The 27,953-nt window shown below is 37.7% G+C and overlaps 2 protein-coding genes across 5 annotated transcripts in view; one reads left to right on the forward strand and one right to left on the reverse strand.

The window, feature by feature from the left end:
• DNAJC24 (DnaJ heat shock protein family (Hsp40) member C24) overlaps positions 1 to 21,853 on the reverse strand; it is a 64,832-nt gene extending 42,979 nt beyond the window's left edge. For 3 of the 4 annotated variants that reach the window (XR_012381854.1, XR_003209688.2, XM_073904821.1), the window contains exons 1-2: positions 21,786 to 21,853; positions 20,853 to 20,995 (exon numbers count right to left, since the gene is read on the reverse strand). Coding sequence is in view for 2 of the 4 variants with exons in the window: in XM_073904821.1 (XP_073760922.1) it covers positions 20,853 to 20,963 (111 nt within the window). In the remaining 2 variants the exon portion in view is untranslated. Of the gene's footprint in view, positions 1 to 20,852; positions 20,996 to 21,476; positions 21,765 to 21,785 lie in introns of those variants that run through there. The other variant, XM_025878831.1, reaches the window with a different exon arrangement.
• Positions 21,854 to 22,228: 375 nt separating this feature from the next.
• Positions 22,229 to 27,953, forward strand: part of DCDC1 (doublecortin domain containing 1) — a 464,395-nt gene continuing 458,670 nt past the window's right edge. Inside the window, exons 1-2 of the mRNA XM_073904565.1 lie at positions 22,229 to 22,307; positions 27,461 to 27,526. The gene's annotated coding sequence lies outside the window, so the exon portion shown is untranslated. The remainder of the gene's footprint in view (positions 22,308 to 27,460; positions 27,527 to 27,953) is intronic.

Genomic DNA, 27,953 nt, shown 5'->3' on the forward strand with positions numbered 1-27,953 from the left:
GTGAGCAAGCATGAGTGGTGAGGGAGGGGCAGAGGGGGAGAGAGAGAACCTTAGGCAAGCACCACACTTATCATGGAGCCCAACATGGGGCTCAGTTTCACGACCCTGAGATCATGACCAAAGCCGACATCAAGAGTCGGACACCTAACTGACTGAGCCACCCAGGGGCCCCACAGAGCTGGCTTTAGAAAGTAACAGAGTAAATGAAAAAAAAAAAAAAAAAAGAAAGTAACAGAGTATAAGCAGCTCATTTTTACAGATGAAACTCCAGCCCATGAAGTTGATGTGACTTTTACTTAGCCAAGCATGATTTTAGTGGAAATAGGGAGAGCAGGGATGAATTTCTTTTTTTCTTTCTCCCTGTTTTATTGAAATGTAATTAACATATAACACTGTGTTAAAGTACACAATGATGATGTGACACATTTATGTTTTTCTTTATCGAGGTTTTATTTAAATTCCAGTTAGTTAACACAGAGAGTAACATTAGTTTCAGGTATAGAATTTAGTGATTCATCACTTACATACAACACCCAGCGCTCATCACAAGTGCCCTCCTTAATACCCATCACCCATTTATCATCCCCCTGCCCACCTCCCCTCTAGTAACCCTCAGTTTGTTTCCTATTGTTAAGGGTCTGTTTTCTGGCTTGCCCCTCTTCCCCGCCCATGTTTTATCATTTTTGTTTCTTAAATTCCACATATGAGTGTAATCACATGGTATTTGTTTCTCTGACTTACTCTGCTTAGCATAATACTCTCTAGTATTCATGTCTTACAAATAGCAAAATTTCATTCTTTTTTATGGCCAAGTAATATTCCATTATATATATGTGCCAATGTGACATACTAAAAATTGTGAAATAATTACCACAATAAGATTAGTTAACACATCCATCACCTCACACGGTTTTTTGGTTTGTTTTGTTTGTGGCAAGAACTTTTAACATCTACTCTTAGCAACTTTTAAAATATACAATTATACTGCTAATTATTATTATGTACATTACAACCCCAAAATTTGTCTTATAATTAGAAGTTTGTTCTATTTGACCACCTTCACCCACTCTACCCACCCTCCAACCCCACCTCTAGCAAGCATCAATCTCTCTGTTTCCAAGACTATGAGTTTGGTTTATTTTAGATGCCATGATGAGCTTTTTTCTCTCCCCAGGTTTTTATTTAAAACTAGTTAGTTAACATACAGTGTAATACTGGTTTCAGGAGTAGAATTTAGTGATTCATCACTGACATATAGCACCCCATGATGAGCTTCTTAAATAACCTATTTTTACACTCCCCAGGAACTGGGGGAAGTATATGTCATTTATTAATAACGAGGCATGGTAAGAGTTCAGGGTTCCACAATACCACACTGCCATCTTTTACATCTTCCACCAAGTTTCTGGTGTAAATTTCACCCATTTCTATTATATAACACACTAGGTCAGATTATGTATTCTTTGAAACAGTAGAGCCAATTTATCCTAAAACATTCATCTAAGGCAGTTATCAAATTGTGATTCCAAGGGCCGCAGGTGGTTATATTTGATTTGTCCTTTAAGACAGCCTACAAATTCTATCTAATTTCAGCTGCTATTCTGTTTTGCTTAGCTCTTCATGGCCGCCAAATGTTTTCAGCTGCTACACCTAATGGACTCCGTTTCAGCTAGCAGCCTTCTTGGCCCCTCTTAATGATATTTCCAATTGTTGGCCACACTTTCTCTTTTCCTTGACTTTAGTAATATTCCACTCTCCTAGTTAGACTACTATTATCTCTGGCCACCACTTTTTAGTTTCTCTGTGAAGAGCCATTCCCCAAGGTTCTGTCCTAGGAAGCTGTCACACACTATATTCCCACCTCCTTGGTCCCGGGGTAAATCTTATGGAGTCAATGCTTAAGGTATGGCTTTTCACCTCGACCTCTCTAGTTATAGCTGCACTCCCACCTGCCAACTGGAAACTTTCACATGGCCTCATAAATGGAAATCTTCCACTGACAAATCACCCTCAGCCTTCTCTTTAAAGACCAAACATCTTTCCCCAGAAATTTCTCTTCTTCTGTTCCTCATCTTACTTAGCAAAGAACATCACCTGCCTCCCTAAGATTAAACTCAAAATTCACAAATTCATTTTCAACTCCCCACTTCCTGACATATTCAATCCATCAGTGAATCCACCTCCATATTGTTTTTTATCTCTCTTCCATCTTACTCCAATGCTAATACAATGAATGGTTCAGTCCTCATTACCTCTTGGCTTAATTGTTGCAAAGGCAATATTCTCTCTGCCTCAACTTTCCTCCCACTACAACATCTTAATTACAGTTATCAGTATTACCTGGTAAAGTACAGATCTAATCTTGCTCAGAAATATCCTCAGGACCTATGGACTAAAGTTCCAACTTTCTAGCCTGTGTCAAAGCCTTCAACAATTTGACTTACAACAAAATACTCACTGCCTCATCCTCTACTACAGCTCTTGTAAATCCTCTCACTTGCCACCAATGCACCCTGAGGGCCAGTACAATGATTCTCATCAACTTGCTGAGCATTCCTTGCCCTCTGACGCTACCTACTAATCCATAAACTCCTAGAAAAGAGGTCATGCTTCAGACTACATGCCTATTAGAAACAGCATACAATAAATAATTCTCATACTTATCGGAAACTGTAAGAGAACCAGAAAGTTACAAAAAGCCTCTAAGCTCATCAACGCACAACCAGAAGAATCAAAAATTGAAGGTAATATCACCCCCCGAAGTTCAAAATCAGAAGATGCATTACCATGAGTTGACAGTGACCTTTGTAAATCAACTAATGACAAAGATGCATGGGAGAAAAAAATGCAGAAGGAGAGAAAAGACACAAAAATAAAACAGGGAGAGAAAGGCAACAGCCAAAAAAAAAAAGGGGGGCAAAAGAAATAATGACTAAAGATGAGAAGGAACAATAGGAGTAATGAGAAATAGTTCAAAGATTAGTAGTAATAGAGAAGAGACACAGCTAAGGAGGAGAAAAGAGGGAAATTTCAACAAGAGGGCAACAGTAGGGAGATACTCAATATAGGAGTATAACAGCCCTATATACTTCAATCATCCACAGTAAAGGAGTTAACAGCAGAATCATGATGAATTTAGCCAACAATGAAACCTAATCAAGCTAATTGCCTTTGAGACATTTTTCTTTTTAATTTAGAAAAACACAGGTTTTCCGAATAGTACAATATTACATGATGGGTAACAACATCTCCAGAGCTGAAAAGAAACTCTGTGCTAAGTCTTTTATTTTATTCACTTGTTAAAAAAATTTTTTTTTCTGAAATATGACACACTCTTAAAGAAAATATGCAGGAAAACCACAATGAGATACCTCCTCACACCAGTCAGAATGGCTAAAATTAACAACTCAGGAGACAATAGATGTTGGCGGGGATGCAGAGAAAGGGAAACCCTCTTACACTGTTGGTGGGAATGCAAGCTGGTGCAGCCACTCTGGAAAACAGTATGGAGGTTCCTCAAAAAGTTAAAAATAGAGCTACCCTACAACCCAGCGATTACACTACTAGGAATTTATCCAAAGGATACAAACATAGTGATTCAAAGGGGCACATGCACCCCAATGTTTATAGTAGCAATGTCCACAATAGCCAAAACACAGAAAGAGCTCAGATGTCCATCGACAGATGAATAAAGAAGATGTGTGTGTGTGTGTGTGTGTGTGTGTGTGTGTGTGTGTGTGTGTGTGTGATGGAATACTACTCAGCCATCAAAAAAAACATGAGATCTTGCCATTTGCAATGACATGGATGGAACTAGAGGGTATTATGCTAAATGAAATAAGTCAGAGAAAGACAAATACCATATGATTTCACTCATATGTGGAATTTAAGAAACAAAACAGATGAACACAGGGGATGGAAGGAAAAATAAAATAAGATGAAACCAGGGAGACAATCCATAAGTCTAACTATAGGAAACAAACTGAGGGTTGCTGGAGGGGAGGTGGTAGGGGGATGGGGTAACTGGGGGATGGGCATTAAGGTGGGCACTTGAAGTAATGAGCATTGGCTGTTGTATGCAACTGATGAATCACTAAATTCTACCTCTGAAACTATGAATAAATAAATAAGAAAAAAGAAAATAAGTACATAAAATATGCACAATTATATCTATTCATGACAAAACACTGCAGTGTGCAATACTATTGCCACACTAGGTAAGAAGTATAGGATAGAGCTTTGCTACCATCTACAAATAGAGGAAAGTTTAAAACTAACTTTAACCTCAAAGCACAAAAACCTCAAGCACTAAACTCAGAGCACAAATATGAATGCTTCCTGAGGAACCTGTGTCTCAGTTTTCTAAATGTTTTTCATAGTTAAATTAAAAAAAAATGCTAAGTACTGCTCCACATGACTGTGACTCCTGAATCTGTAGTATGGACTAGGGATTCCAAAACTTCAATTATTCTTATATTATCTTCAAAATTTATAATATAGTCTCATATTATTAATACTCTCATTTACTCTTTTAGACAAATAGACTTTAAATTATCTCATTTTATTATTTAGCTTTAACCTAAAACCAAGTATTTGCTGTGATACATATATGTATTTATAAAATATTTCCTAGTAAAGATAACTGTTCATATAAAACTGTTCACCTGTGTTCCATCTACATTTATGCATATCACCAATAATGTGTACCACACTTAAGTAATACTAAAATAGACCATACTTTAGGTATTTATGATTTATGTAAGAGGAGGTCTCACTGAAAAGATTAAAACCCATATTTACAACTATATTCTAATCAAAAAAAGATTTCTGGAGCCAATATGATTAAATTACTGTTGTATATTTTCTCAAAAGTAGTTTTAACATTTCACAATGAGCCATGTCATTAGAAGGATGGATACTAATTCATTATAAGGGATTTTTCCATCTCATACTTCTAAACATTCATTTTGTTTCCTTTGTCATTGAGGAACAATTTACACACAAAAAGATTTACCCATTTCAAGTGTAGTTATCTGAATTTTAATAATTATAGTCATGTAACAAACATCAAAATCAAGATACAGTTCCATCATAGCACCCTAAGGCTTCCTTACACCCCTCTGTAGGCAATCCCTTCCGTTAACCCCAGACTCAGGCAACTATTGAAAGATTTATTTTTAATGCTACCTGTCTCTACAGTAGCACTGAATTCAAAGAAAATCTGGGTCATGCGTGTTACATCTTCTAGCAAGAAGAGCCAAATCTTGGGCTTTGGTGTAGAGTAAGGTCAAAAAACAGAGGCACGAGTTCTCAAAATGAGGAGGAATTCTCCTTGATACACCATCAATGAACAGTGATTTAATAAAAATTGAGGCTGACAAGAAGGCCAAAGTGGTACAATGTTTTCACAGTCTGGAAATAATGTTTTAGAGAATGTGGACAATCCAAAGAGGGTGAAAATGAGGGGCACCTGAGAGGCTTAGTAGGTTTGTCCTGACTCTTGATTTTGGCTCAGGTCATGATCTCAGGGCTGTGGAACTGAGCCCTGCATTGGGCTCCACACTCAGTGGGGAGTCTCCTTGGGTCTCTCTCTTCCTTTGGCCTTCCCCCAGAACACAAAAGTGCTGTCTCTCTTTCTCTCTCTCAGATAAATAAATCTTTTTTTAAAAAGAGGGTGAAAATGACAATACAGAAGTCCAGTCTGAGAGAAAGTTTTCATTTGATTGTCTAATTAGTTCTGCAAATATGCAGCCATCTATAGACACACATTCTTCATCTTTAACAGATAAACTGACATCTGACATTTTTCACTATGTCCCCAACCATTTATGCCTGCATTTTTACAGTACAAAAACTTATGATAACCCTAAGCTAATAAAAAAGATTAAAGTGTTATTTTCAGGGGGCGTTTGGGTGGCTCAGTTGTTAAGCATCTGCCTTCAGTTCAGGTCATGATCCCAGGGTCCGGGGATCAAGCCCCGCATCGGGCTCCCTGCTCGGCGGGAAGCCTGCTTCTCCTTCTCCCTCTCCCTCTCCCCCTGCTTGTGTTCCTGCTCTCACTCTCTCTCTGTCAAATAAATAAATAAAATCTTTAATAAATAAATAAATATAAAGTGTTATTTTCACTGTGCTAAAAAAAAATCAGTAAAGCATCAGTCTTCGATGCTAAATTATTATACACAATTATAAAATAATAAACATGCATTTACCATATGCTAAATATTGTTTTAGATGCTTTATGTATATAATTCATTTAAATCCTTATAACTACCCTACATGACAGTGACTAAATGCCTAAGAGTAGCGCTTGCATACAGTAGGTGTTCAGTAAATATTTGTTATGAGTAAATGACAATTTACATCTATTTTGCAGACAAGGAAACAAGACCCAAGGTTATGGAAATGGCTCAGAGTCACAGAACTAGTACGTGGCACACTCGGAATTCAAACCCAGGAGCCCACATTTTTAACCCTTCACTATTCTGTACCTTTAACATAAATGCTTTCTTTTCTCTAAAGATATAATCCATTATTGTAGTACGTAAGCAGTAGATTTTTAAAAATACACTGAAAAGGTTAATTCTTTCCTTTTTTATTTAACTAGTTTTCAAAGCATATATAGAGTGTGTCATAATATCTTACCAACAACCAGTGTGTTATTTAATTTCTGAGCCTCAGTTTCTCATCTAAATGTTAGGGATAATAATGATACCTCACGTCACAGAGTTAAATGAGTAAATGCACATAAAATGATTAGAAGAGTGCCTAATACATAGTGCTATGAGTTAGCTAAAATCATTACTTAAATGTTTACTTAAAATGTCTTATTCCTACTATTTTTATCATGGAAAAGAATAGTTTATAATAGAGTCTCCATGAGATACCTAAGTTAACTATCTTGCATCTTATATGACACCCGATGACAGCTAAACAGTTAACCACATTAGCAAAAATTATACTGTTCATTACAAGTTATACCCTTCTGATTTTTACTTACAATACCCCCAGATTTTTCACAAAATTTCTCTTAATGCCTTTCCTATAATCAAGATCAGTTTGCTCTGTAATGCAGTCAAAAGACCTGTTTCAAGAACTGTCCTTAGTTGGAGCGCCTGGGTGGCTCAGTCTTTAAGCATCTGCCTTTGGCTCAGGTCATGATCCAGGGGTCCTGGGATTGAGCCCTACATCGGGTTCCCTGCTCAGCGGGAAGCCTGCTTCTCCCACTCCCCCTGCTTCTGTTCCCTCTCTCGCTGTCTCTCTCTCTCTCTGTCAAATAAATAAAACCTTAAAAAAAAAAAAAAGAATTGTCCTTAGGTCTCTTCTTTTCGATTGTGGTAATTTTCCTCCATGTATAGCACAGGTATCCTTTCTACCTTCTTTTTCAAGATCCTAAAATGTATTACATAACTAGTTTAATACTAATCTATATATATAACCACTTGTAATCAAAAGAGAACCTCTGAATGCCCACATAAGTATTAATACCTTTCCAATATTAAGAGTAAGAGCCTCCCCTGCACACTCCCGCCTCAAATTACATGGATTTTCTTTAAGATTATGGAACATATTGTAATAGCAGCATATAATTTTCTAACACAATAATTCTTTTCCAGTTGAAAGGTATCCTGTAATATTATCAACATCAATGTGAAAAGACCCCAATTTTCAATTTGACAAAGCTTTGGGAGGGGGGAAGCTTTATCTTTAGTAAACAGCAATTTTCACATAACCACAACTATGGGAATATAACTAATCATTCTTGGTCCTACACCATTTCAAAGCAGTGGATTATTATTCAACTTATATTAGTAGAAAACTAAAATATATTTTTAAAAATGGTTCATAAGAAGACAAGGGCAGCACACTTTTATTAATTAGTAAAGTCCCTATTAATAAAATGCTGCTGGGAAATACTGATTCAATTGTCTTTATTTTTATATAGTAAATTATTAGGTAACAGACTTAATGAAATGTGAAATAAATGTCTTTTGGGCTAATTCTACACTTTACATTTATATATAACTATTTATATTTATTAAAGCATTCTAAAATATCTTAATTAGTAAGAATTTTTGCAGAATTGGGACCTTGAATAAGCACTACATTTACAAAAACTGAGAAAAGGAAACAGTATTTACTAAATCAACATACACTGTAAACTTACCAGCCTATGATTTAGCAATATTTTATCCCAACAACTAATTATGTAGGAGGTGTTAAATTCGAAGTCTTCTGAACTTGGAAAACTACACGTAATAAATGTGCCTCTTTACAAAATTAGATACAGAATGGTATTTGTCAAATGCAATTTTATTCTCCCAATTGTTTTGTGACATTGTTGAAAAACACAGACTGAGAAAAACAAAAGGTAATTCAAATTGGAAAGAATATAAACTTTAAAGTCTGTTTTTGAAAAAAAAAATCTGATAAACATGATAAATAGTATGGTTTCCTCTTATAATTTTCTTTTTCTCAACTCTATTAGAAACTCTAAACTTATACAAAAAGAATAGGGAAGATAAGTTTCATTCACCTATCACCTAGATCCCTTCATAATTAAAAGAGTTGCAATTATGTCTGACCTTCTGTAACACTTTATTACCTGTACATGAATAAGGAGTTCCATGAATATCCAGAACACTGAAAATGATGCCTTTAAACAACCACAAACCCTTTTGGATGGCAATTATGAGATCTGATATAATGGGAGAGAGTCTAGAGATAAAGAATATGTGATCAAGTCTAGATTTTATCCCTTACTAATTGTGTTTCAGACAAACCATAACTGTAACTAAGCCTCAGTTTTCCTCAACTGCAAACAAATAATATTACCTACCGTATGGGACTGCCGAGAGGATAAACACATGTAAGATGTGAAAGCATTTGTCAACTGTGAAGTACAATCTATAAAGGACAATACACATGCTACCAGTTACATATTTATTACTAAATATAAGAGGAAAAAAGAGAAAAAGCAGATGAGAGACACCAAAATTTGAGAAGATAGAAAACTGATCGATATATGGTCACCAACCATTCGGTGTACCTGACAAAACCGAAACCTAAACCTGAAGCAAGAGACAAGAGGCAAGCTCATTCCCAAAGAGGCCAGACAAACTGAGGAACTGAAGGCTTTAAGTACCTCTGGGAGTGGGGTTGAGGAGCAGGACTAACAAGGAAGACCGGTTGGGACCTGAGAAGATATATTCAGACCTCCAGCTCTCCTCCTCATTATAAAGCCAGGTATCTCCTCTCTCCTACCACAGCAGAAAAACCAGAGGTTTACTGTGTGGAGACAGATCAGAGAATGTTCTGATTTGGATATATCAGGGTGAGGGGTAGAATAAAATGTTGCACTGAGAACAAAAGGAAAAAGGAAAGTTAACACATGGAGCAATATGAGCCCGTTCCCATCTTCTCAGGGAGGAGATTGAGAATTCCCCTCTCAGGAATGAATTCAGACGCTGTACATTTGGGGTCATCCAACAAAATAATTGACTCTACCTTATCAAAGCCCCCAGTTATGCATAGGAACCTCCAAATAAGCTTGAAACATTTCATTCTTTTTTAAAAAAATTTTTGTATCATTTTATTTATTTTTCAGCGTAAGTGTTCTATTTAATCCCCATCCCCCCACCCACCTCCCCTCTGATAACTATCAATTTGTTCCCTATAGTTAAGAGTATGTTTCTTGGGGGCGCCTGGGTGGCTCAGTCGTTAAGCGTCTGCCTTCGGCTCAGGTCATGATCCCAGGGTTCTGGGATTGAGTCCCACATCGCGCTCCCCGCTCGGCGGGAGGCCCGCTTCTCCCTCTCCCACTCCCCCTGCTTGTGTTCCTGCTCTCGCTGTCTCTCTCTGTCAAATAAATAAATAAAATCTTTAAAAAAAAAAAAAAGAGTATGTTTCTTGGGGTGCCTGGGTGGCTCAGTCATTAAGCATCTGCCTTTGGCTCAGGTCATGATCCCAGGGTCCTGGGATCGAGCCCCGCGTCGGGCTCCCTGCTCAGCACAAAGCCTGCTTCTCCCTCTCCCCCTCCCCCTGCTTGTGTTCCCTCTCTCACTGTCTCTCTGTCAAATAAATAAATAAATAATCTTTAAAAAAAAATAAACTAGGGGCGTCTGGGTGGCTCAGTCGGTTACGAGTCTGCCTTCGGCTCAGGTCATGATCCTGGGGTCCTGGGATTGAGCCCTGCACCGGGCTCCCTGCTCAGCGGGAAACCTGCTTCTCCCTCTCCCTCTGCTGCTGCTCTGCCTACTTGTGCTCTCTTGTGCTGTCAAATAAATAAAATCTTTTTAAAAAATAAACTAGTAATTTTGTAAAAGAAAAGTCTGTTTCTTGGTTTGCCTTTTTTCTTTGCTCGTTTCTTAAAATCCACATATGAGATATGATATTTATTTCCCTTAGCATTATATACTCTCTAGTGCTATCCATGTTGTTGCAAATGGTAAGATTTCATTCTTTTTTATGACTGAATAATAGTCCATGTGCATATACACCACATTTTCTTTATCTGTTCATTTATTGATAGACACTTGGGCTGCCTCCATAGTTTGGGTGTTGTAAATAATGCTTCAATAAACACAGGCGTGCACATATTCCTTTGAATTAGTGTTTTTATATTCTTTGGGTAAATACCCAGTAGTGTGATTACTGAATCATAGGGTTGTTCTATTTTTAATTTTTGGAGGAACCTCCATACTGTTTTCCACAGTGGATGCACCAGTTTGCATTCCCACCAACAGTGCAAGAGGGTTCCTTTTTCTCTACATCCTTGCCAACACCTATTGTTTCTTGTGTTGTTGATTTTACTAGACATTCTGATAAGTGTGAGGTGATACCTCACTGCAGTTTTGATTTGCATTTCCCTGATGATGAGTGATGTGGAATACCTTTTCATGTGTCTGTTGGCCATCCGCATATCTTCTTTGGAAAAATGTCTGTTCATGTCTTCTGCCCATTTCTTAATTGGATTATACAGTTTTTGGATATTGAGTTATATCAGTTCTTTTTGTATTTTGGATACTAACCCTTTATTAGATATATCATTTGCAAATATCTTCTCCCATCAGGAGGCTGTCTTTTAGTTTGATTATTTCCTTCACTGTGCAGAAGCTTTTTATTTTGATGTAGTCCCAACATTTTATTTTTGTTTTTATTTCCCTTGCCTCAGGAGACATATCTAGAAAAATGTTGCTATGGCTGATGTCAGAAAAATTATTGCCTATACTCTCTACACAGATCTTTATGGTTTCAGGTCTCACATTTAGGTCTTTTGAGTTTTTGTGTATGGTGAAAGAAAGTGGTCCAGTTTCATTCTTTTACATGCGGCTGTCCACTTTTCCCAACACTGTTGGAGAGACTGTCTTTTCTTCCTTTGCTGAAGATTAATTGACGATGTAATTATGGGTTTATTTCTGGATTTTCTGTTCTTTTCCATTGATCTATGTGTCTCTTTTTATGCCAGCACCATATACTGTTTTAATTACTACTGCTTTATAATATAACTTGAAACCTGGAATTGTGATACCTCCACCAGTTCTGCTTTTCTTTTTTGAAGTTTGCTCTGGCTATTCGAGGTCCTTTGTGGTTCCATACATATTTTAGGAACGTTTGTTCTAGTTCTGAGAAAAATGCTGTTGGCATTTTTATAGGGATTGCATTAAATATGTAGAATGCTTTGGGTAGTATGGACATTTTAACAATTTTGTTCTTCCAACCCATGAGCATGGAACGTCTTTCCATTTCTTTGCATCATCTTTAATTTCTTTCATCATTCAAAGCCCTCTGCAAAGTAGGTCTAGAGAGAACATACCTCAACATAATAAAGGCCTTATTGAAAAACCCAGAGCCAACATCATACTTAATGGTGAAAAACTGACAGCTTTTCCCCTATGGTCAGGAACAAGACAAGAATGTCCACTCTCACCACTTTTATTCAACGTAGTACTGGAAGTCCTATCCACAGCAATTAGACAACATAAAGAGACAAAAGGCATCCAAATTGCTAAAGAAGTAAAACTCTCACTATTTGCACATGACATGATACTAAAGATAGAAAACCCTAAAGACCCCACCAAAAAACTCCTAGAACTGATAAATCAACTCAATAAAGTCCCAGGATACAAAATTAATGTACAGAAATCTGTTGTGTTCCTATACACTAATAATGAAGCAGCGGAAAGTGGAACATTTCATTCTTAAAGATGAACAGATGACCAATGATCACCGAATATAGGGAAAAGAACCTCTATAACAAAAGGAAGAGACAAAACCAAAAACTCGAAGAGGGGCGCCTGGGTGGCTCAGTCATTAAGCGCCTGCCTTTGGCTCAAGTCATGATCCCAGGGTCCTGGGATCGAGCCCCACGTCGGGCTCCCTGCTCGGCGGAAAGCCTGCTTCTCCCTCTCCCACTCCCCCTGCTTGTGTTCCCTCTCTCACTGTGTCTCTCTCTGTCAAATAAATAAATAAAATCTTAAAAAAAAAACTCGAAGAAAAAGAAGAAAACTTTAAAAAAAGAACTTTATTAACCTTAGAAAGGTATCTTATTCCTAAAACAATAACAGGAGGCCACACACACACACACACACACACACACACACACACACACACACGGAAATTCAGTAAATAGACAGAGTGGCTAGAAATATAAAGATGACTACATTCACACAGTTCACTCATTGAACAAATATTATTTTGAGTACCTCCTACATTCCAGAGATAGTTTAGTAGGAGGTAATTTAGGAAAATATCATGTCCTAGAAGGGAAGAAAATATATCAAAGAAGAATATGTGATAAATTGTGTCAAATGCTGCTGTTATATAAGTAAGGTTGACAGTTTAAATTTATCACTTAACAAAGTGGTGTATGCCTGTAGGAAGAGGTCCCATCCTTGGAATGCCCAGCAACAGTGTTTTTCCCCCTTTCCAAAGTTTCTTCCACAGCTTACCAAAAGTACCTAGTAGCCCTACCTCTCTAGCCCAAAGCAATTTACCCAGCCATCCGCATCCACTTTGCTCAGAAGCCTTCAGCTCTATGTAGCTTAAAAGGAAACCAAGTTAGGAGGAGAAATTTTGGTTTTTTCTTTTTTTTAAACTGAGTCTGGTCTGGAAAGTTTTCTCCCCCACATTCCATCTCTCCATAAGGAGCCAGTACAGCAAAGCTTATCTGGAGACAGTTGGGCCAATCATTCTTCCTTTTAAGTGTCTTTTTTTCCCCCCCTTTTTCTCACTTGACCCTCCTTCTCTGGGACTTCCGTTCCTCACATTTGTAGACACTTTAACACAGTATAGTGGTCCCACACCCCCCTCTGCACCAGAATCATCTGCCCAGCTGGTAAAAATTGTAGGCATCAGGGGATCAAAAGGCACGAAGAAACTTTTTAACATTATGGAAATGTTCCATATTTTAATAGTGGTAATAATTTACACAACTATATACACCTACAAAAAAAATCTCTTTAAAATAAATTTACAGGGCGCCTGGGTGGCTCAGTTGGTTAAGCGACTGCCTTCGGCTCAGGTCATGATCCTGGGAGTCCCAGGATCGAGTCCCACATCGGGCTCCCTGCTCAGCAGGGAGTCTGCTTCTCCCTCTGACCCTCTTCCCTCTCGTGCTCTCTCTCATTCTCTCTCTCAAATAAATAAATAAAATCTTTAAAAAAAATAAAAATAAAAAAATAATAAAATAAATTTACAATCTAAACTTTGACACTTCAGAAAATAAAAAAGGGGGCTATTAATTATGCCAGGACAACAAGCATAAACCACAACTACTCTGGGAAAAGCAGGATAAATGGTCATCTCAGTAATAAATCAAATTAAAGACCAAGTATTGACCACTGGTTTTAGCAACATGGATACTGTGAAATAACAGAAAATATATACACAAGTCTCTGCCTCCAGTTTCTGGCACTGAATTCTTAAATCTTCTGGAATCCCCTAGGTGACTGGAATGTCTTTGTTCTAATAGGGTGACTCTTGGTGGCCTCCTGGATGGGGACTGCTCACCAGAAAGTCTGAGCCATAATTTGAAGCTTGGCCCACCCTCCACTCTCCAGAGAAGGGAAAAGGAGTGGAAATGGAGTCATAATCAATCATGCCAACCTGATGAAGCCTACATAAAATTCCTAATAGCAGCACAGGGTTCAGAAAGTATCTGAATTGGTGAACACATACACCTACATGCTGGGAGGGTAGCATACCCCAACTCCACTAGGACAGAAGCTCCTGTACTATATACCACTTCATCTGGTTGTTTGTCTGTATCCTTTATCATATCCTTTATTATACAATAAACTGGTAAACATAATTATTTCCCTGAGTTCAATGAGCCATTCTAGCAAATTATCAAACTCAAGGAAGGGGTCTGGGAACTCTAATTTGTAAGGGGTTCAGTCAGAAGTTCTGTCAGTCAGAAGTACAGGTGACAACCTGGGACTTGTGATTGGCATCTCCAGTGAGTAAGGGCTTACTCTTGTGGGAGTAAGCCCTTAACTTTGTGGTATATCTGATTCTATCTCCAGGTAATGTTAGAATTGAAGAGAATAATGGGAAATCCTGCTGGGGTTGCAGGAAATTGCTTGATGTGTGGAAAATCCACACATCTGGTGACAGAAGAATTGTGTGCGAGTAAAGGAAAAACACAGGACTGTGTTTTTTCCCATTAAAGGTATCACTGGCAATCTTGGTAAGAGCAGTTTCAGTAGTGGTGGGAGCGAAGCCTCACCAGAGTAGGTTTAAAAGAGCTGGGAAGAGAGAAACTGAAGAAAGGAAATAGAAACAACATTTTGAAATGCTGTTTCTGCTACAAAAAACACTAACTTGGGGCAACAAGTGGCAGAAATGGGTTGAGAAAAAGGTTTTGTTTTTTCAAAGATGGGAGAAATAATGGTACATTTTAATGCTGATAGGAATAATCCAGGAGAACCAGCCAGTTATCCTACAAACTCACAGTTTTTTTGTTTTGTTTTGTTTTTAAAATAGGGAACTGAGAACTCAAAGAAACCCAATGAATCCAAATTCAAAGTGAAAAGACCCTCCCCAGAAGAGAAGAAACCCATCACTGGTTTTATCTTTGGCACAGCAGCAGGAGTAGGAAGCCATCACAGACATAGATAAGAAAGAAAACAAACTTTTAATCAATTTTAAAGGCCGACTACAGACTGGCATGACAATTTAAAGTTCCCAGGCACCCAAATGTATAGAGACTGTACTCGCCCACCAATTCTATCCCACAGGCGTTTGCCAAGTGCTCACAAGAAAGAACAGAGATAGGGCGGGAGAGCCAAGAGTCACCTCATGAGGCACTGGCATGAGTGGCCCACTGAAGCTAGAGGGCAGTCCTGGAGAACTGAGAGAAACCCTCCAAGGAATAAGACTTCATGCTAAATACCAGGCAACAGTCATCCACAACTAAAAGAGAGACAGGAAGACTGGAAGAGACTGAGAGACACCATTCTTCACATGTAGGGGGTCTGCTGAAGTCTACAGACAGGACAGGAAAGCTGAGACAAATCCTGACGGGACTCAAGCTCTGCTAAAGGGATGGTGCTGATCCTGTTCAAATCATCTGAAGCCTGTGGTGAAATGAATCACTAAAGCAATGACAACCAAAACAATCTCAGCTCAATTACAGGCTAGACTGACTTAACTTGTGCACCACTGACTTATGCACCACACAAGCTGCCTTACAGAAGGGGCATGCCCATGCCTAGGAATACAGATAGTATTTACTTCTATGTCTACTTTTCATTTACAAACAATTTTTGTCATTCAATAAAAAATGGTAAGACAATGTGAACCAAGAAAATGTGGTCCACCATCAAGAAAGGATATAGACCATCTCTGGGTTAGATGTTAGACTTACCAGACAAGGACTTTAAAATAACTACAGTTAAAAAAAATAATAAATAAAATAACTACAGTTAAGTATATTAGATGAGCTGGTGGAAGTGGTACATAATACGTGTGAAAAGACGGAAGACACAGGAAAACTATATAAAAAAAGGAGACAGGAGAAATGCCAGATATGAAAATTAGATAACAGAGATTAAGAATTTCTTTAATGAGTTTATCAGCAGATGGACACAGTAGAGACACTGAATTGAAGACAGGTTCAGTGAAATTATGCAAACTGAAATACAAACAGAAAAAAAGACTAGGGGAAAATAGAATAGCGCATCAATAACTGTAGTACAATATAATATGTAATTAGAATCCCAAAAGGAAAACAGAGGAAGAATGGAGCAGGAAAAAATGTGAAGACAGAGTGGCTGAAAATATTCCAAAAGCAGCAAAAGAAAGGCATCAACCGCAAATCCAAGAAACTGAGTTAAGCTTAGGAAAGATAAACACAAAAAACTCCCACATTTTAGGCACATGACAGAGAAACCACTAAAACCAAAAGATAAAGAGAAAATCTTGAATGTAACCAGAGATAAAAAGATACATTAAAAAGGAGGGAACGAGGATATGAATTATAGCTAAATTCTCATCAGAAACAATCTAAAACAAGCTTTTAAAAGGAAAAGCAAACAAAAAAAACAAACTCTTGTCAATCTACAGTTCTCCAGCCAGTGGAAATAAAAAATCTTTCCAAAATGAAGGCAAAAAATTCCATAGATGGAAAAAATACCACATAGAAACATCATAAAAAATAAATATGATACATACAAATATGCCAATAAATCTCTTTAAAAGAATACTGAGTAGAAATATTTAAAATGGTATTATACTCCAGAGTTTACGGCATATTTTTTTTTTTTTAAGATTTTATTTATCCATTTATTTGAGAGAGAAAGAAACAGCACGAGAGGGAGAGGGTCAGAGGGAGAAGCAGACTTCCCGCCGAGCCGGAAGCCCGATGTGGGACTCGATCCCAGGATTCCGGGACCATGACCTGAGCCAAAGGCAGTCGCCCAACCAACTGAGCCACCCAGGCACCCTACAGCATATCTTATCTTTGAAAGTAAAAACAAAGGGGAAGGAGGATAGTAAATGAAGTGTGCTGTTGTAATGTTCTTACACTGTGGAGTAATGACATTTTTTTGAAGGTAAACTGTGACAACTTATTATATATATTTTTTAAGATTTTAATTTATTCATTAGAGACAGAGGCGGGGAGAGAGAGAGAGAGAGAAGCAGAGGGAGAAGTAGGCTCCCAAGGAGCAGGGAGCCTGATGTGGGACTCGATCCCAGGACCCCGGGATCATGACCTGAGCCGAAGGCAGATGCTTAACCATCTGAGCCACCCAGGCGCCCCAACTTATTACATTCAATCGCTAGAAAAATCACTAAAAAACACATAGAGAAGCATAACTGAAAATTCAACAAAGGAAATAACATACAATAATAAAGAATACTTGATTTACCCAGAAGATGGTAAGAAAGGCAAAACAGAGGAACAAAAAGCAGGCGGGACAAATCCAAAGGGGTAAAAAAGAAGATTACAGATTTAAACCCAAACACTGTCAATAATTACATCAAATATAAATGAAATACTGGGTGGGGAAAATGAGATGTTGGGTCAGAGAATACAAGCATAATACTTCATGCACAAATGAGATTTGTTTATCTTAGGAATGCAAAATAGTTTAACATAAGAAACATCAATATAATTCAGCACATATAAAGGGGGAAAATTAGTAATACAGACTTCAATAAATGGAAAAAAAAACAACTAACAAAGTTCAATACTCACTCATGATAGATACTCTTAGCAGACTAGGAACAGGAAGAATATCCCCAACCTGACAAATGGCATCTAAAAAAACATAGAGCTAATAATATACTTAATGATAAAATACTGAAGGTTACCTCCCTAAAATCAGGAACAACACAAGTATACTTCCTCTCACCACTTCAACTGAACACTGTAATAGAAGTACATAACTAGTGCATTAAGGCAAGAAAAAGAAATATAAGGCATATGGATTATAGAAAGAATCAAAGCTCTCTTTATTTGCAAGTGGCATAACTGTGTTGATAGAAAATTCGAAGGAATCTACAAAGACAGCTTTGAGACAACCAGAAAGCAAATTTGGCAAGATTGTGGATACAAGATCAGTATATAAAAATAAACTATACTTCTGGGGCACCTGGATGGCTCAGTCATGATCTCATGATCGTGGGATCAAGCCCCACAACAGGACAGGCTCCATGCTCAGCAGAGAGTCTGCTTGAGATTCTCTCTCTCTCCTCTCTCTTCCTCCCCGGTATTGTAAAATACTATTTACAATAGAACCAAAAACACCAAAAACTAGAAATAAATACAAAGTGTAGTACTATACTGGAAGTTCTAAAATATTTCTCAGAGAAATTAAAGATAATTTATGCAATGCAGAGACATAATATATTCACGGATTAGAAGACACAATATTGTTAAATGTCCATTCGGACAAATGGATATATATTCAATACAGTCGCAATTAAAATTCAAGCAGGATTTCCTTACATGGAAACTTAGAAGCTGATTCTAAATTTTATGGACATGCAAGCAAACTAAAATAACCAAAATAAACTTGAAAAGAAGGATAAAATTAGAGAACTTAACTTCACATGACTTTGAAACAGACTATAAAACTATAGTAAACAAGACAGAGGTATTAGTAAAAGGACAGACAAATATACCAAACAAAACAGAATCTAGAAATAAACCCTCACTGCCAAGACATTGACAATATAATGCAGAGAAGAAAATCTGCAGTAAGTGAACAGTTGGATATCCATACTGAGGGAAAAAAAAAACATGACCTCCCCCCTCACACCATACACAAGAGTCAGAGGTCTAAAGGTAAAAGCAAACCATAAGTTTATAGAAAAAAACAGTATTTTCATGACCTTCTTAAAGACACAGAAACCAGTAATCAAAAACCAAACGTGATAAATTGTATTTCATCAAAACAAAAATCTTCTGCTTATCAAAAAACACCTAGGAGAAAATACACACAATGTATACACAAGATCAAGAATGTACTTTTTTAAAAAGACACTTCAGAAAAGATAATTATACAATGACTAATAACATTTAAAAGTGCTTAAAATCATTAATCAGAGAAATATAAAATAAAACCACTTGAGAGATCACTATAAATACAGAATTGTGCAGTGGTTCTCAATGGGATGGGGAGGTTTACAATTTTGACCACCAGGAGACATTTTTAGTTGTTACGGGCATCCAGAATGTTGCTAAACATCCTACAAGGCACAGGACAGCCCCACATAACAAAGAATTATCCTGTCCAAAATGTCAGTGGTGGCAAAACTGAGAAACTCCCAATAGATGAAAGAGACAAATAGCATCAAACGTTGGTGAAGATTTAGAGCAAATGGAACTCTGATATGTTACAGAAGGGTATGCAAAATGATTGATTCACTTTGGTGTTTGACAGATGCTATCATATTAAATGTAAATGGCTTCTCCTTGCCCAATTAAAGGTCAACGTGGCCTATAAGGCCTGCATTATCTAGACCCAGTCTACTTCTCCAGCCTCATCTCTCAGTTTAAATGAGGCACAAGTATGATTCAGTAGTAGGAAAAAATTTTCAATCAAGTCTACTTAACTTTACTGAGAGAAATCCTAAAAATTCTGAGATAAAATAAATCTTAACATCATTTAGTCAACCATTACCTAAAGAAGGGATATTAATACATTCCTGATGGTAAAACATCCACATCTCTCACAAAAAACACTAACAGTTTTGGCAAAATCTCAGATCTATTTGACAAAAACTACAGAAACAACTAATGCTGTATAAGTAATGGTCCTCTACCCCTTTTGTAAACTGGGTTAATGGGAAACCATTATAGAGTTACTGATACTGATTTAAGACACATCACAATATAGGCTGAAAAAAATTAAAGTAACAGTTCAGAAAGATTCTATATAAATACCACAACTCATTTCACCAAAGAATGGAGTCACATGAAAAACAGTGTATAAATGGCTTAAATTGGCACCATTCAATAAAAACATAACACAAACTATAAATGTAAGCCACATACGCTTTGTTAAAAAAGTAAAAAGCAAATTAAATCCATTTTGATAATTATACTATATGAAAATATATGTGCATATATTATGTACAAAATATGCAAAATAACCAATAAACCCAAAATATTATCACCTCAAGATGTAATCAACATAAAGTTTACCTTATTTTATATTCTCTTTTTATACTGTTTGGTTTTTTTAAGATTTTTATTTATTTATTTATTTGACAGAGAGAGAGACACAGCGAGAGAGGGAACACAAGCAGGGGGAGTGGGAGAGGGAGAAGCAGGCTTCCCGCCGAGCACAGAGCTCGATGCAGGGCTTGATCCCAGGACCCTGGGATCATGACCTGAGCTGAAGGAAGACGCTTAACGACTGAGCCACCCAGGCGCCCCTATATTAAGTCTTCAAAGGTATTTTACATTTATAATAAATTTCATTTTGGACTAGCCACATTTCAAGTGCTCAATAGATACATGTAGCTAGTGGCTACTGGATACTAACACTGCTTATTACATGACATACTTCTAAGCATTTTACTTGGACTATTTCATTTAATTCTCTCTGAGGCACATACAGGGGAAAGTAACTTGTCCCAAGTTCCCACAGTTAGTGGTAGAATCAGGATTCTAAATCAACCAGCACCACTAAGATCTCCTGCTCCAAACCACCATGTTTTCCCACCTCAAATTAAAAAAAAAAAATTTTTTTTACAATATTACTGAAACTTTCAATTAATCACATTAATACCCTAATTCCTGCTTTGATATTCCCATTCATTTTATAGAAACCTAAATCTCAGGCCACATAAAAAAAACCTGTTTACTCCCCCATGATTTAAATCTGCAAGAAAAGACTCACCATTAATATGAGTTTTTGATACTTTTGTTTTAGGTCTGACACACTTGCAGATGGGTCTGCCCCCAGAATGCTGTACCAATCCTTTTTTGGTATCTGCTCAAATGCCATCATCCATTGAACAAGAAGTGGGCCGTCTCAGATAGCTGAATAAAAATATTGATGACAATTCATTACAGTTTGCAGGATCGAAGAAATAAGCAAGTAGTTTCCTAAGTTCTTTAATAGTTGAGTAAATCAGGATTATAATGCAAACCTCATGAAGCATATATTTTCTTTGAAAACGCCCCAACAATTTCATGTATAAGTATACAGACAAGTATGGGAACTCTGTTACACATTTCATGATACACGCTTGTACCTTAAATTAATGAATTACAATAGCATTAAGAAAACAGAATTCGAAAATGAACGCGAACTGTGGATGCCCTCTAAGAAGGTATTTCCGCTTGTCTCGTGGTAAAAGCCGCACATAGTAAATACTCACTAAACACAATAGAGGAATTTAATAAATGTTTACAGAATTTAAAAAATGTTGAATGCAAAACAAAACGGCAAAGAATTAAAATGAATTTGGGAGCATTCTCTCTTAGTGTTTTTTTTCAGTTCACATTTCTTCCAGATTACCTTAAAAGAATAATACGGGAAACAGCTCGGGCAGGTAGACAGCATGAGTCCCTCGGTTACCGGCGTTTACAAAGAAAGAGCTCCTGAAACTGCTCAGAGGAGGATACTCCAGCCCTCTAGACTACCGAAGAGACCTCGCCAGGAGCCCCAGAAATCAAGCAACCTCTTCCCACAGCTGTGAAATTCAAGGCGCGGGGTGGGGGAGGGGGGCTCAAAATCGAGACTTAGGAATCCACTGTATTCATTTCGGCTGTACCGCCCAGCCACAGGCGACTACCCTCTCCTGGCCTTACTCGATATCGAACTTACCAAACTTCTAGAATCCTCATAACCCACTCATCGCCTGAAGTCGGCCAAAACCCGGAACCGGCTTCTCCTTCCGCCGGAAGTCATTGCCCTGACGTGACCACGTTTCTAGTCGAGCCCTTGTGGCCGAGGCACCGAACGCAAGGGGGGCTCCGCCCTCCTGGACGCGGTCGCTATAGTAACCAGTCTTCGCTTCCAAGGAGTTACAAGCAGTAAGTGGCCGAGCTTTGGAAAAAGGTGTCCTTTGCCTCATTCTAACTCCCTCTAGCCCCAAGTCGGAGACTGTGGCGTCTCTCCTCTCCCTCAGCGAGCACCACCCCCCTCTTCGCCCCGGGCTTCCTCCGCTCACCCTACCCTGCTCCCAATCCTTTGGTGGTTGGTGACAGTTCTTGGGCTGGGGAGGAGGGTGGGGGAGCGGTGGGGTAGGAGCCTGTGAAGGATGAGGAGATCTCATTCCTCCCTCGTCTTTACACTTCCCTTAGAATGTTCTCATTCGAAAATTAAGAGAAAACATACCGATTGAAGGTGGGTTTGTTTTTCAATTTTAATAGTTTTTTCTGGAAAAGATGTTCAACTTAATTATTTCTTATAGATGATCCTAGCAACCGATAACTTTTCAAAGTCCTTTCATACTTACCAACTTGCTTCACTTTCACTTCAATCCAGTGAAACTAGTAAGGCAGGTGTTAATATTCCCATTTGGCAGATGAGGAAGCAAACCAAGGATCAAGGCCAAATAGCTAATTGTATAGCAGCAGAACAGGACTCTTAGTAAGTGTGCATATTACCAGGGAAGCCAGGCAATCTTTCCAAGCTTACGGAAAAAGAATAAACCACTGCTTTGAGGCAGTTGCTGGGCTCTGCAAATGGGCACTGTTAGGTTTTTTGTTAGTTTTTTCCTTCTTGCCTCTCCCTTTCCTTCTGTTGTTCCCTTTTATTATCTCTTCTCTATACTACTTGGCTTACGTTGACCTCTCTTGCTTGCATTGTTCCCAGAGGTGAAACTGCATCTTGTGTTTTGGCAGCATGATTTAAATTTCACTTGGAGATGTTAAGATAGCTCTGTTGTTATTACTGCTTAAATTTGCTTTCCTTCTTTTTTACCTTTCTTCTGCCAAATCTCAGTTTGAGAAGCAGTCAAGATAAACCTAAGTACATTAAATAAAATATTTTAATATGGTCAATTATTTAATGATGGCATAAAGAATAACTAAATGACATAAGAAAGAAAATCTAAAGCAGAAAGTATAAATTGGGCTCTCCAGAGAATTTTGTCATGTTTAAAATTAGGCACAAAAGAGCATTATGCTAAGTCAGAGGATCTGATTTTAGTCCTGGTTCCAACATACCTTCATACCTTCTGTGTGGCCCTAAGGAAATGTGTGACAGAATTAAGTGTTGTTCTGAATACCTCCTATACAGAATGACACCCCCTTGAACTTTTTAGCCCTCAAATACCCCCTTTTCCACTGCTTAGTCCTTCCTCATAGATAGTTAAGCTCAGATCATCCAGTTTGTACAGCAAGAGCGCATTACTTTGACTGTGTTTTCTCTTTTATTCCCTTTTTTTTAGCCAGATTCTGAAAAGTCTGATCACAGTACCACAGTTTTCTCAATTCATATTTTCATATTTATGTGTGTGTGTGCTGTATGTATGTATTTATTTAGGTTTCGATAGTAAGAGGTACACCCTTTTTCCCCCAGCAGTTGCCAAGCATTCAGTCATTTCATCTCGACATACTTTAGCTCACACCAATAAAGCATACTTTAGTTTGCAACTTTTTCTTTCATCTCCATAATGTCATTATTCTGCTGAAATGATCAATAACTCATCGACAGTATCTAGTCTTTATTTCCTTAGTTGTCTCAGAAATGTCTTTTTATGGTTCGTTTGCTTGAATCATGATCCAAAGTCTACACGTTGCATTTGATTGTTCTGTCTCTTTAGTATTTTTTAAGCTGTAGCAATCCCACTTCACTACTATCTTGATTTTGTTTTTTCTTTTCCTGCCATTGGCTTATTGAAAAACCAGATCAGTTGTCTTACAATCTGAATTTATTTATACCAGAATAAACTTCTTAAAACATTTTTTACATGAATCCCTGCTCATTTGTCTTCATTTTTCATTTTCTAGAGCATTATTGCCCAGTAGAAATATGTAAGCCAGAAATACAAACCACATATATGATTTTAAATTTCCCAGTAGCCACATTAGGGAAGTAAAAAGAAACAGGTGAAGTGAATTTTAATAATACATTTTATTTAACCCAATATATTCAGAGTATGATCATTTCAAAATATAATCAATGTAGAAATTATTAATGAGGCATTTTACATTGTTTTTTTTATACTAAAGATTTAGTGTATTTTACCTGTATAGCTCATCTCAATTCGGACTTGCCACATCTGAAGTGTTCCATAGCCACATCTAACTAGTGACTGCTGTATTGAACAGGCCAGGTCTAAAGGATAATATCTTGGGGTGCCCAGCTGGCTCAATCAGTAAGGCACATGACTCTTGATCTCAGGGTCATGAGTTCAAGCCCCACATTGGGTGTAAAGCTTACTTCAAAAAATAAGTAAATAAATAAAATAGAGGATAAAATCCTGATTCCTTAACCTGGCATTCACTTACCTCCCAAATATTATCCTTAGTTTTCTAGCCTCATCGCTTATTACCTCCATACATGAAACATTTAAACAATGGGACCTTTCTTGGTACTTCATCCATAATTTTGCTCAGGTAGTTCTCCTTGCTTATACCACTTTTGCTCTTTGCTTCCACCTACCAATTTTATTCCTCTTTTCAGACCCATCTCTTCCATCAAACCTTTTATACTGACTCAATCCTTAGAAATTAGGTCCTCCTCTCAACTTTTGTAGCCAGTCCTGTATGTCCTCCTCATTTGTACCCATCCTATCCCAAGGGTACTATCATACATTTTGGATGTATGTTCTGATTCCCTAATTCCATAAGCTCTGTGAGGACAGGGACACCTCTCAGAGAAACTAAGCACCAGCTATTGTGCCACATCTCTGAAGTTCTAATGATGTGTATCTATAATAGTCTTGTTTCTCACTTTCCTATTTTAAGAAGGTAATTTACCCATTTTATGTAAAACTAATAGCAGAAATAGAAACTATGTTAGCATAATGGTTAAGAGCATGAAGTCTAGGGGCGCCTGGGTGGCTCAGTCAGTTAAGCATCTGACTCTTGATCTCAGCTCAGGTTTTGATCTCAGGGTTGTGAATTTGGGCCCTGCGTTGGGCTCCACACTGGTCATGGAGCCTACTTTAAAAAAAAAAAAAAATAAAGAGCATGAAGTCTAGAGTCAGACTGCATAGTTTTGAATCCAGACTCTGTCTCTTACTGGTTATATGAGCATTTTAAGTTAACTAATCTCTGTGCCTTGGTGTCTTTCTCTGTAAAAAAGGAATAATAATAGTATCTCACTCTAGGTTTGTTGTGAAGATTCAATGAGATAATAATGCCTGAAAGTAGTAAATACTCAGGAAAGGTTAGCTTTTGTTGTTATAATTATTTTTTTAAAGAATTTATTTATTTGAGAGAGAGAATGAGATAGAGAGAGAGAGCATGAGAAGGGGGAGGGTCAGAGGGAGAAGCAGACTCCCTGCTGAGCAGGAAGCCGATGCGGGACTGATCCCAGGACTCCAGGATCATGACCTGAGCCGAAGGCAGTCGCTTAACCAACTGAGCCACCCAGGCGCCCTGTTATAATTATTAATAGTGAAATATTTGTTCCTGAGTTTTGACTATTAGAACATTAAGAATTCATAGCTATATTTTAGGAATTTCCAAACAGAGCAAATGAAAACTACAAACTATTGAGTTGGAAAAATGACGCCCAAACCCAAATGTTTGTTGAACTATATAGTTTGTGGATAAATTAGAAGCATGGGCAAAAACCTCTTAATTCTCGTGTCATCAACATTTAACATAAACAAGATAGGCATACATTAAATATTTAATTTCAAGATGATTGACCAAAAAATAATCAAGATGATTGATCAAGTAGAGTTAAATGTAGATAAGATGTAGATATAAGTATGGTTATATAGTATAGATACAGCAGGGGTTTAAGACGCTTGGTTGTAGTGATGGTAAAAATCAATTTTTACTCAATTTATTACTTTAGTATTTGTCTGCCCATTAACTAATGTCTACCACACATTAATAAATTCTTAATTTGAGATCGTATTAGTAAATTGTGCTTCTTATTGATGGTTAATATTTGCAATATATACAGTGTAGTTCTGCTATTTTTATCCTAGGATTATATTTATATTTACTTGGCTCTTTCTACTGGTTTCATTACCAGCTCTTCTTTAATTTCCTTGATCTTATTTATCTCTTGAGTTTTTAGGATTTTCTTATCAGTGAACTAAGCTGTATTTATTTTTAAGTACCACAAAACTTCATGGTTATGTTCTGAAATTAGATGGTTGCCCCTACAGCAACTTAAAATCTACTGGGAAGATAGGAAAACCATCAAGAATTAGCTACTGATGAGGGGCACCTGAGTGGCTCAGTCATTAAGCGTCTGCCTTGGCTCAGGTCATGATCCCAGGGTCCTAGGATCGAGCCCCACATCGGGCTTTCTGCTCAGCGGGAAGCCTGTTTCTCCCTCTCACACTCGCCCTGCTTGTGTTCCCTCTCTCGCTGTCTCTCTCTCTGTCAAATAAATAAAATCTTAAAAAAAAAAGAATTAGCTACTGATGAGATAAACACGCACATATACACAGAGTACAGATAGAGCATTGACTCACTTATCCATTCAATCAACAAACCACTTATTGAGTGTCTACTATGTGTCCCACACTTTGTTACAAGAGACGCAAGACAGTTGGCTGTAGCCCTTGTAAAAGCTTGGAGTTTATCTGGGTAAATAGATAATTAAAGAAGCAACTAAAGTAACTGTAGGAAGTGCTGTGCCACAGGAAATGCAGGTGCTGTGACAGTTACTAATTTAGGTGAATGGAAGAAGGTAGATTTCCTGAATGACTGAAATCTTTCCTCAAAATGAGGCTAATACAGAGAGATGTATGGAAGTATTAAGTTTTAAATATTGAATATTAAGTTTTAATGGAAAAGAGAGATGAATAGAGAAACTTTTTTTCTTTTTTTGGCATACTGTCATAAAGCTTTAGATGGTATTGAGAATCAGCCCTATTGAACAATACCAGTTTTTTTTATTTTTTTAAAGATTTTATTTATTTATCTGACAGAGAGAGACAGCGAGAGAGGGAACACAAGCAGAGGGAGAGGGAGAAGCAGGCCTCCTGCTGAGCAGGGAGCCCGATGCCAGGTTCAACCCCAGGACCCCCGGATCATGACATGAGCCGAAGGCAGATGCTTAACGACTGAGGCACCCAGGCGCCCCAATCCCACCTCTTTTAGAAATAATTTTTCAGGGACGCCTGGGTGGCTCAGTCGGTTAAGCATCTGTCTGCCTTTGGCTCAGGTCATGATCCCGGAGTCCTGGGAAGGAGCCCTGGGTCCAGTGGGGTGTCTCGCTCTGCCCCTCCCCACGGCTCCTGCTCTCTCTCTCAAATAAATAAATAAAATCTTTAAAAAAATAGAAATGGTTTTTTATTTTTGTGTTTTCCCCCTCACTCGTTGTCTTCACTTGATCTCTTCTCTCTTTTGTCTTTTCAGTGGTAACCAGCAGTGAAAATTCGTGAATTTGAGCAAGGCAGTGTACTGAGGAGGAGAGACAAAGAGGTAAATACTTTTGCTGACACCACACCTGTTGCTGTGTTTTTCTTGTTTTTTAACTTTAGTTATGTCAGTGTTCTTTCAACCTTGTTTCAGACCTTTTAGAGGTCTTTATCTTACCCGGAATTTTTGTTCCTGTCTTACTACCTTCTTCTCATCTGATGTTTTCATCTTTCCATGAACCTATTAAAGATACCGTCAATAATCCATTTTCTGCTTCTCTTTAGTAATCGTAATAAATACCAAACTTATTTCCCCTATTCTTTTTTTAAAAGCTATTTAAATTTTATTTTATTTACTTATTTGACAGAGGGATAGTGCGAGCATGAAGCGGGGAGGGGCAGAGGGAGAAGCAGACTCCCTACTGTGTGGGGAGCCTGGCCTGGGGTTCCGTCCCAGGACCCCGGTATCATGACCTGAGCCTCCCAGGACC

This window comes from Callorhinus ursinus, unplaced genomic scaffold (genome assembly GCF_003265705.2).
Source record: "Callorhinus ursinus isolate GAN/ISIS: 27379988/994484 unplaced genomic scaffold, GSC_fseal_2.0 scaffold21, whole genome shotgun sequence".
Taxonomy (NCBI): domain Eukaryota; kingdom Metazoa; phylum Chordata; class Mammalia; order Carnivora; family Otariidae; genus Callorhinus; species Callorhinus ursinus.